The sequence below is a fragment of the Rhamphochromis longiceps genome, linkage group LG15, assembly GCF_057381845.1.
Source record: "Rhamphochromis longiceps isolate RC_006_pf linkage group LG15, R_longiceps_female_GT1.1, whole genome shotgun sequence".
Classification (NCBI taxonomy): Eukaryota; Metazoa; Chordata; class Actinopteri; order Cichliformes; family Cichlidae; genus Rhamphochromis; species Rhamphochromis longiceps.
The window spans coordinates 5,053,591-5,064,285 of NC_140571.1; the positions used below are offsets into that span (position 1 = coordinate 5,053,591).

A 10,695-nucleotide genomic window follows, 5' to 3' on the forward strand; every position below is an offset into this window, starting at 1 on the left:
TTTCCAGGATCAATCAAGTGTCACCGACGACTCAACTGCTATGGCTTTGTTTTCCTCGCCACAGCCAATCAGTGTCTCGTCATTTAGGGTGGCTGGTATACCGCGCAGAACGATTGGCTTTTAAGTTAAGTATATCCCGCCCACACTGAAAGGAATCAACGAATGGTTGCGTGCGCAGTTTTCGTTGATCCACACATTATCCGCATTGGTTCTCCTCGTTCACATCCACACCAGGGACAGGTTGTAGATCGGCGAAAAGCGCAGCTTCGTATTCACCGCTCTGCCCTCTGGAACCTTTCTCAAGCTCAAGTTCTCTTTGCACTCCAACGTCTCCTGGGTCGGTTGAAGGGCTTCGGAGCAGGAAAAAAAGCACTGCACTCTCCACAATGGCGGCAATTCTCCGATCCCTTTTAAATAAGAAGGTAGAGTAAGATAATGAACGTGCAATATACAACTGTTTGTTTGGTTCAGTGTTTATGCACCAAACTCGGCTAACAACCTGCGCTGTTAGCTAGCAAAGTCACACGTTGTACACAGTCCACTCCTCCTTTTTGCAAGTACATGACAATATATTAAGTGATTGGTCAGCTAACAACAGGCTTTATTTACATCACGTGGACAGATATGATACGTCAATGGATCATTCAGACGTGCCTCTTGAGACCTTGCACAGACAGTGATTTAAAAGCTCTAAATAATGGTCTGATATGTCATTTCTCACAGGCCCCCCTCCAGCTGGGTCGTATGTGCTACTCATCCTCCTCAGTGGTAAGAGCCATCACTCAGGACCTTTTATAGCTTAGTAGTGGTGCCGTGTTATGCGCTAAGGGCCGTCTCTTCTGATTGTCAGAAGAGTATGCTTGTTTACTTTTGTCAGATTGTGTTACAGCATGACATTTGTTTATAACAGAGTAATATTTGCGTTATTGGAAAAACATATATGTGTGTGTGTATTTTGGTTAAGTTTTTGAATTAGCATAATTTCTAAATGATTTTATTTATCACTTCGAAGTGAGTCTTGGCTAAGAAAGCACAGGATGTCAGACTAAATTCCGAAGCCTTCCACCAAAACCTCAAAAGAGGCAATTTCTTTGCTCATTACAACATTAATTTCTTTGATTATGTTTATTGTGCATGTTTTCAATATTTTTTTGGCTAGTGTTTGAAATCTCAGTCAAAAGTATATCCATCACATCCAGTCAGAGACATCAATTTTTACAGTTGTTTGCACTGCAGCTTTGAATATTAGCTTTTAAGACATCAATGTCAAATGGCCCGTTAAAGGATGCAGTCCCATAGATGAAAATGCAAAGTGGGAAAACTGCAGAGAGGGAAGTTATAATTACTTTTAAATGTATTTTGCAGCAAGGAGCATTGTGTTGCAAGTCATCATTAACAATATATCACTTCAGGAGAGTGGTTGGCTCGGTGTACATGGAGGTCAATATTTGATCACCTTTATTCTTTAACACAGCCTGAACTCTCTTAGGCAGCTTTCTTGTAATTTCTTTAAGTAGTCTTCATGAATAGTTCTCTAGGCTTCTTGAACGACATCAAAGCTCTTCTTTGAATGTTGGCTACCTTTTATTCTGTTCTCTGTCAAGACAATCCCACACTGCTTCAATAATGCTGAGGCCGGGCTCTGGGGAAGCCAGTCCATGACTGATGGTGTTCCATTGTGTGTAGGTGTGTGTTTGCGGGCTTTTTCTTCCTAACCTTTCTAACTTTTACTATATTGGCAGTGTATATGGGATCATTGTCATGCTGAAAAATTAAGCTTTTGCCAATCCAAAGCTTTCCAGTGTTGAATAGTGGAACAAACCCTGATGGTACTTTTCCTGTTTCTTAAGGACATGACTTTCAGATACTGTTCATCTACTGCTGTAGATAATGTTTAGGCCTGCCACTTATTCTTTTGTCTTTCAGTTGTTGAGTTTCCTCTAATTTTTTCAAGGGAACAGTGCACAACATGCCAAGATATGAGACGTTTTGGGCTAATGGCTCTTTAAGAATCACCTTGTAGGTGCAAAACTACTATTTGATGCCAGTTTTTAGCATTTTTTCATTGACTCAACTACAGAAGTAGGAACAAATGATGTGTTTTTGCTACGAGTAACATTCTTCTGGAAGGACTGGACTGTAGCCAGTGTATAAAGAAAAACTTTGTAAGAGTTTCAAAAAGCCTGGAGAACTATTTCTCAAGACTATTCTAAAAAAATCCAATAAAATGAATAAATAAATAAATATGTCTCTTCGGTAGCAAAATATAAAGAAAAGTGGCTCAGGACTCTTGCACATTTTATATATGTTAAAGTTTAATAGATTCCCGGTGTTATTTTTTCTTTTTTTTTTCTCAAACTGAAGCTGTCTATTTTTCTGTCAGTCGACTGCTGCAGTGCTAATGGATATAGACCTTGACTTTTCCAGTGCATACGCACTGTATACTAAAAATCTATCTTGAGTTAGGAGGAGGAATGGGATTGGAACACGGGTAATGTAGCATGGAAGATGTACAGCTTTGCTTGGAAATGTCTGAGGCAAACTTAAATTAAACAATTCAAAATGAACCTGTAACACAGCTGAGTGCATGCAAAGTGAAGTAGAGCAAAATGCCTTGGAAAATAACTGCATATGTTGTGGTGATGAATGGATGCGATGGCGACTGATGCATCCAGATTGAATCATATGCTTCTTTGATCTTCTAGCCCACCACCAAGCTGTTCATCGATGGCAAGTTTGTCGAGTCCAACACGTCTGAGTGGCTTGACATCCACAACCCTGTAAGTATTCATAGATGAACTGTGCCCAACCTGCACAGAGGCTGGAGTAATGCGATCTGGCTGCAAGTATACAGTATAAAATTTGTTGTAGTAACTTGTGAATATTGGATGGAATAAATAAGTCCTGATTTGTCAAATTTTAATTGCCTAATATGTAAAACGACAGAAATCTGAGCCCAGTCTACACAACCCGTCATGCTTTATATCCTCCAAGAGACGAGACTAGTGCATAGCTTGTCAGATACTAGCCTCTTGCAACAGTGATGAGCGATTGTAGCATGAAAAGATATTCATCTACTTCCACCGCATAAGGATAAAAACAAATGTTTTTTGTTATTAATATTAATGAAATGATGCACATGCAAATAATGACTTCCCCTGCTCTCAGTTTGCTTGTCTGATTGTCTTTATGGACCGTGTCCTGTTCTGCAGGCCACTAATGAAGTGGTGGGACGTGTTCCTAAAGCTACACAGGAGGAGATGCTGGCAGCTGTGGACTCCTGCTCCAGAGCCTTTCGCTCCTGGTCCGAGACCTCCATCCTCAGCCGGCAGCAGATCTTCCTGCGCTACCAACAGCTCATCAAGGACAACATTGTAGGGAGATGGGTCACATATATGTCAAAATAATTTATTGATTTTGTTGAAATAATTCTCTCTAAATTCTTCTTCTAACATTTCAGAAAGAGCTGGCTAAGATCATCACTTTGGAACAGGGCAAAACTCTGGCTGATGCAGAGGGAGACGTATTTAGAGGACTGCGTAAGTAACGCATTGACTCGACTTTTAGTCTTCCTTTTAGTCTTTGGCGTCCTGATTAGATTAGTCCTGCTGTAGATATAGATAAGATCAAATTCCTCAAGTGAAGCAGTTTATACAACAGTCAACACTCTATGCAAAAAGGGACATTGAGCTTTAATTTAAAAGTGGACAGTAGTAATAGTTGGGCCATATTAGAGGCTTTAACCGCTTTTAATAAGGCTTTAGTTCCAAGAAGAAAAAGGCTGCAATGCTTTTGCAACAGTACAATAATAACTCCTGATGTTAAAGTGTGTTCCTGTCTTCTGTAAAACACTTTTCACACTATGCTTTTAGCTGCACTCTATTTAAAGATAATTACGCAGCTTCCTTTGCTGAGGTGCACTCGTTCATTCTGGCAGCCTTGCATCAACGGGAATCATGTTTGGAAATTAAGGGCTGTGTGCGGTTGCAGACGAAGGAATTAATTTTTGTTTATTACAACACGCAGCTGCCAAGAAATTTTTTTTTGTTTCCTTTTTTTGTTCTTGGTGTTGATCCCAGTTTCAGGATGCCTAAATTATTCTGGCAGGCTAACTTTTCTATTATCAGCTGAAAGACAGGCTACATGTGCAGGTGCGCTGCAAGTACCGGGGCTAATGGTGCTTGAAATACTTACAAGTTTTATTACAGTTTTTTCATGGGAAATGGAGCTGGCAGGCTTTTCTTTTTTTAATCTTAAGAGGCAAATGTGTAAATTTCAATAATGGACTCATCAGTTAACTGTGTATGTGTTATTTCAGATTGCTTATCTAGGCACTTTGTTATTGGCTGACTTCCTAAATCCTTTTCTTGCTCATTCCTCAGAGGTGGTTGAACACGCCTGCAGCATTACATCCCTCATGCTGGGGGAAACCTTACCCTCCATCACCAAGGACATGGACACCTACACCTACCGCCTGCCCATCGGAGTGTGTGCCGGCATCGCCCCTTTCAACTTCCCCGCCATGATTCCTCTGTGGATGTTCCCTGTCGGGATGGTGTGCGGCAACACCTACCTGATGAAGCCCTCTGAGCGAGTCCCAGGCTGCACCATGCTTTTGGCCAAAATGCTCCAGGATGCCGGAGCACCAGATGGTACACTCAACATAATCCACGGACAGCATGCAGGTGAGTGCGTAATTCCCTGCTCATTGAGGAGCTCACAGTCTGTGTGTGTCATAAACAATAGAGAAAGGTCCAAGGATGAGTCAAACATTAATCATATACCCTTCTGGCAATATGTAGATAAGATATTTCCATAAACTGTGCAGCCTATATCTGTAAGTAATCTACAGGCATTGTTGAAGCAGGAGAATTTGAATCTCCGTATCAGTGCTCGTATATTGTGCCCTGAGGGTGTGACACAGAAGAACAGAAAATATTGACTTTTTTCCTTGTTTGTGCAGCGGTAAACTTCATCTGTGACCACCCGGCCATCAAAGCCATCAGTTTTGTGGGCTCCAACCAGGCTGGAGAGTACATCTACGAGCGGGGCTCAAAGAATGGCAAGAGAGTGCAGTCCAACATGGTATTCACAGACCGAATATGCTCTTCTTACACTGGCAGTGTTTAGATGGCACATGGTGACAGTAAATAATGGGGCAAGAATCAGCTGCCTCTCCAGTCAGGTCTTTGTCCTTGGTTGAAGTCCAACTCTTAATTGCTTTGGACAGCAGCTGGCAGCTGTAGTCCTTGTCCTGCTCTGAAGCTGGGTGACTTTGGTGTAACAAGATACAAACCAGCTTCTTGTGCTGGTTAGAGTGGCGCTTGAGTATGTAGAGCGACGCCTGTGAATCAAGTCCTTGACTGACACAAGAGCAGCAAAATAAGAGCAAAAAGCGCACCTAATAGTAAGTCTGTTGTGCTATCTGGGAAGAAAAATTAACAATTATTTGCAAAAATAAAGAAATAGTCGGGTGGATTGCAGGTATGTTGGTCTTGAGCTGGGAAACATACCTGCCAGATCTCATCTATAGTAAGTCCGTGTCTGGGAAATCCTGATGGAACTTAGTTTTATTTATTCATTTATTTTTTAGACTATTTTTAAAAATTGTTATTACTAATATGAATGAAAATGGGTAGTGGTCTATTTCCTGTTGCTGTTACCAAGACAGTGATTAAATCCTCTGCTGTCAGTCACTGGGATTTGTAGCATATGTGATTAGCGCTCTTATGTCTCTGTTTGATGTTCTGCACTCTTTTGGAGTGAAATCATACAGATTTTGTATCCTACATATTGCATTTAGGGTGCCAAGAACCATGGTGTGGTGATGCCTGATGCCAACAAAGAGAACACCATCAACCAGCTAGTGGGCGCTGCTTTTGGAGCAGCTGGCCAGCGCTGCATGGCTCTCTCCACTGCTATTTTTGTTGGGGAGTCTCGTGAATGGCTCCCAGAGCTGGTGCAGCGCTCTAAATCGCTCCGCGTAAACTCAGGTAACTTGTTGTGTAACCGTATCGCCATGAAAAATAAATAAATAAATTACGTCAGTTGGCATGCATACTGCCGTTTTTCTTACATGTCAAAATGTGTGTTTTAGGTGATCAGCCTGGGGCAGATGTGGGTCCCTTGATCACCCCAGAAGCCAAAGCCAGGGTAGAGTCTCTGATCCAGAGTGGGGTTGATGAAGGTGCCAAGCTGCTGCTGGACGGGAGAAATGTTAAAGTCAAAGGATATGAAAATGGAAACTTTGTAGGACCTACCATCTTAGCTGGTGTTATGGTGAGCTGAGAACTTTTAATTTGGGTCAGATGCTATTAAAGTAATGTTAAACTAAACTGTCTAGAATGTTTTAATGTAATAACTTTTTTTGTTTTTGGTAGGTGCTGTAATTATCTGAGGCAAAAATAAATGATCGCTTCAATCAGTTCAGTGTCTTTGATTAGGGTTGTTGGAAATGAAATAAAATCAGTCCTCATCTCCTTGAATGTGACCACAGATTTTGATTTTCCCCTCCTGCTGAGCACATCTTTAGAACAGACCTCTGTGAAAATTCAGATTTTTGGCTTTAAAAGTAGATTTAAAAATGCTTTTATTCGTAAGCCTGAACGTTTGAATCTTCAACAAGCAGCCCTCTCAGCATGAGAGTCCCCCCCCGATCCGTTCTGGTTTCTGGTTATAAGTGTTGAGTGTCACACAAAGCTGACCTTAAAATAGAAAGTAGCTGTAAGTGCTGTGAAATGCATTTAAAGCAGTTTTTCACCTTTCTTCCCCGACACAAACCTGCTCGTGCTTTGTTCTGTTAAGAATTCCTTTGTAGAGTTTGAAGTCCTGATCGTTTTCCCTCTGCTGTTCTTTTCAGCCCAACATGAAATGTTACAAAGAAGAGATCTTTGGACCGGTCCTTGTTGTCCTGGAGGCCGACAGCCTGGACGAAGCCATTTCTTTAATCAACCGAAACCCTTACGGTAACGGCACGGCCATCTTTACCACCAATGGAGCCACAGCTCGCAAATACACACACGAGGTGGACGTCGGCCAGGTGAGAGACTTTAAAACATGAAGCCCTTTGTTTGCTGAAGATATAGTTTCAAACAAGCGTGTTAACCGGCCACCTTTGTGGTATTTCAGGTAGGGCTGAACGATATATCGCATTTGCGATAATATCGCGACATGATCAAGTGCAATTTTCTAACCGCAAAGGCTGCGATTATACTGCGATTATATTATACAATTCATGGGCTGCATCCTCCTGAGGCCGCATTTGTAGACCGATTACGTCACAGCGACGCGCCGAAGGCTGTCCAAATTACTACCATATCCCAGAATTCATAGCGCGGCCCAGCCAAACTCCAGTTTCCAGCAATGGCGGCCGCTACTAAGTTTTAAAATTACTCATACTAATCTTTCTGGGTCACAAAATAAACTTTTAACATATTTTCAGGCGAGAAAGTAGTTGTGTAAACATCAAATATCTGCTCGGTTTATCAAGATATCCCATATTTGCAAAAGTGCTTCGACGTTTTCAGAGGCGTCTGCTACCCACCAGCTCGACAGCTAGCCGGGAGCTCGAGGGTTACTGATGCGGCCGAGAACGGCACAACTCCCGGCACATCATTTTCAGATCACCGCGGAGTTTCGCTGCTCGGGTTAAACGTAATATATAAGTCACTTAGACAACCTAAAAATGTTATTGTTGGGCTTTTTTCAGTGTTTTGTTTGTTCGTGAGTAAATCGGTTTGGCTGAGATTAAAGTTATTAGATTAGATAAAATAAAACTTTATTAATCCCCCGGGTGGGTTCCTCCTTGGTTTTCACACAGCTGACTAAACGTCAAACAGAAAACTTATTAAACAGAAGTATGAGACAGTCGAGAATTTACACCAGTGTCTGGTTATATTTTAGATAGCAAGAAGCAGACGGCCGAGTTTATTAAACTCCACCGAGACAGCGGTGACGCTAATCAGAAGGCTAGACCGTCCAATTTCACGCCTTTAAACTTTAAAGGCGTGTTTGTGTGTGTGTTTATACAATTGCTATTATGTTTGCACTTTATGTGTAATGTTACTGACTGCAGAGATCAGTAAGATGTGTGTATTTTTTATTTATTAGTTTTATTTATTTAATATTATTTTTTAATTGAATGACTGTAGTAGTTCACAGATGTCGAAAAACTGAGTGTGGTAAAGCCACTGATTTTTTTTATGTATATTTCTGCAATCTGCACATTGTACTGACTTTCATTTTAATGTTTACACTAGGGCTGAACGATTATGGAAAATAATCTAATTGCGATTTTTTGCCCCAATATTGCGATTGCGATGCGATATGCGATTATTTTTTAAGGTCTTTGTCTTCTGTATTATTAAACAAAGACAAGCAATACATCATATAGTATGGCCAATACTATATTAAATTAATTTTAAACTGTTCTTTCCTGGAAGACAGACCTCTGTTATGATGACATGAGGTGATGCATGAATTGATGACTGACATTTTTATTTAACTTCTTCAATCACAACAGTATATTTGAACATACACAATAGTTTATTTTTAGCTTACAAACATCTGAGCATAAAGTGCTGACAAGGAACCCTGGTGTAAACATATTTGATGTTTACACAACTACTTTCTCGCCTGAAAATATGTTAAAAGTTTATTTTGTGACCCAGAAAGATTAGTATGAGTAATTTTAAAACTTAGTAGCGGCCGCCATTGCTGGAAACTGGAGTTTGGCTGGGCCGCGCTATGAATTCTGGGATATGGTAGTAATTTGGACAGCCTTCGGCGCGTCGCTGTGACGTAATCGGTCTACAAATGCGGCCTCAGGAGGATGCAGCCCATGAATTGTATAATATAATCGCAGTATAATCGCAGCCTTTGCGGTTAGAAAATTGCACTTGATCATGTCGCGATATTATCGCAAATGCGATATATTGTTCAGCCCTAGTTTACACCAGGGTTCCTTGTCAGCACTTTATGCTCAGATGTTTGTAAGCTAAAAATAAACTATTGTGTATGTTCAAATATACTGTTGTGATTGAAGAAGTTAAATAAAAATGTCAGTCATCAATTCATGCATCACCTCATGTCATCATAACAGAGGTCTGTCTTCCAGGAAAGAACAGTTTAAAATTAATGTAATATAGTATTGGCCATACTATATGATGTATTGCTTGTCTTTGTTTAATAATACAGAAGACAAATACCTTAAAAAATAATCGCATCGCAATCGCAATATTGGGGCAAAAAAATCGCAATTAGATTATTTTCCATAATCGTTCAGCCCTAATTTCAGGCCACGGTGAGTCACCTGTTTGAGCCTTGGATGAGTAAGCGGGTTTGCGTGGGAGGCGCTTTATTTCTGAAAAAGTAAAGCAGACATGTGAAGTGGGAATGTTTTTATTGGAGTGAAGCTGGTTTTACACTGCCAGCTGAAACTATGTCATATATTACCTGCCAATGCATTAAAACATGGACGAATCCCAAATGTGTGGATTAGTGCAGCAGGAGCCAAGTTGTAGTTCATTTTTGGACTGGCTGATAATTGAATGCTGGTCCAGTGGTGCTGATAGGCTCCTTAAATGTATATTCACGGGTCTGTTTTTATTGAAACTGTATGTTGATCTTGGATTTTAAACACCAGGCCTTACTCCCTTTGTAAGCTGGCCAAATTAAACAAATTATGCTTTGATCATTGTTGTATTTCTAGCCTGCATTAGATTTGTGTTTTCATAATCCACACATGCGTTTTTATAGATTGGTGTGAATGTGCCCATCCCCGTCCCACTCCCCATGTTCTCCTTCACTGGTTCCAGAGGTTCATTCAGGGGAGATACCAACTTCTATGGCAAGCAGGTAAATAGCAGAAGTAGTTTATTATCCCCTCAGATCATTGCTGTTCCCTCCACTGAAGTATTGAAAGAGCACAATGCAGACACTTTGTCATGTGCTAGATAGCTCACTGACATATCTGTTATCACTTTACCACTAGGGCATCCAATTCTACACTCAGATCAAGACTATTACGTCGCAGTGGAAGGCTGAGGATGCCACTCTGACAAGCCCGGCTGTCACAATGCCAACCATGGGACGCTAAGCTAAACTGACAGTGCATCTAACCTTCAGAGACTTCTTACATGCCTTAAGAAGCCCAACGAGGGATTGGAAGTGGTTACGATATCTTTTGATTGGTCAAATGTTCATACTGAGGATGATTATTTAGTGACTGGGCAGCAAAGAAAACGAATGTCAGGATTTACAAAGTTAAAACAAATACCGGTCACAATTTACATCTTTAGAAGTGAAGATAAAAAATGGACTTAATCAGTGATGCTGTGAATCTGTACATTGGTTTATTGCGTATTTTTTTGAACCCATTTTTCTCCTCACTTCCTGTACAGAGCAGTGGGATCATGACTTCATAGTGGCTAGTCCTTTTTCATGATCCGTTGAGTGCCGTGAAAGCACAAAGATCAGCGATTCTGACGCTGAGTAGTTACAGCAAATGTCTTCCACTGTTATCCCCTGTGTGTTTCATTAGCTTCATCGGTTCAATATGTGAATAGGCAAAAGCCTACATGAGAACATGGACACAGACATTTCCTCACTTCAGTGAAACTGACATAATGGTTGCAGCACTTGCTTTTTTACATGATCAGTGTACCCTGCTGTATACTGTCCAATGTGGAGATTAGT

The 10,695-nt window shown here is 40.8% G+C and overlaps 1 protein-coding gene across 1 annotated transcript in view; it reads left to right on the forward strand.

Annotated features, from left to right (window-relative positions):
• Window positions 1-10,242, forward strand: part of LOC146651855 (methylmalonate-semialdehyde/malonate-semialdehyde dehydrogenase [acylating], mitochondrial-like) — a 14,714-nt gene extending 4,472 nt beyond the window's left edge. Inside the window, exons 2-13 of the mRNA XM_085382113.1 lie at window positions 8-422; window positions 724-768; window positions 2,706-2,780; window positions 3,213-3,374; window positions 3,461-3,539; window positions 4,383-4,685; window positions 4,964-5,085; window positions 5,804-5,993; window positions 6,098-6,279; window positions 6,860-7,039; window positions 9,757-9,855; window positions 9,992-10,242. Coding sequence (XP_085238239.1) covers window positions 387-422; window positions 724-768; window positions 2,706-2,780; window positions 3,213-3,374; window positions 3,461-3,539; window positions 4,383-4,685; window positions 4,964-5,085; window positions 5,804-5,993; window positions 6,098-6,279; window positions 6,860-7,039; window positions 9,757-9,855; window positions 9,992-10,096 — 1,578 coding nt within the window. The 5' untranslated portion in view covers window positions 8-386 and the 3' untranslated portion in view covers window positions 10,097-10,242. The remainder of the gene's footprint in view (window positions 1-7; window positions 423-723; window positions 769-2,705; window positions 2,781-3,212; window positions 3,375-3,460; window positions 3,540-4,382; window positions 4,686-4,963; window positions 5,086-5,803; window positions 5,994-6,097; window positions 6,280-6,859; window positions 7,040-9,756; window positions 9,856-9,991) is intronic.
• The last annotated feature ends 453 nt before the right edge of the window (window positions 10,243-10,695 follow it).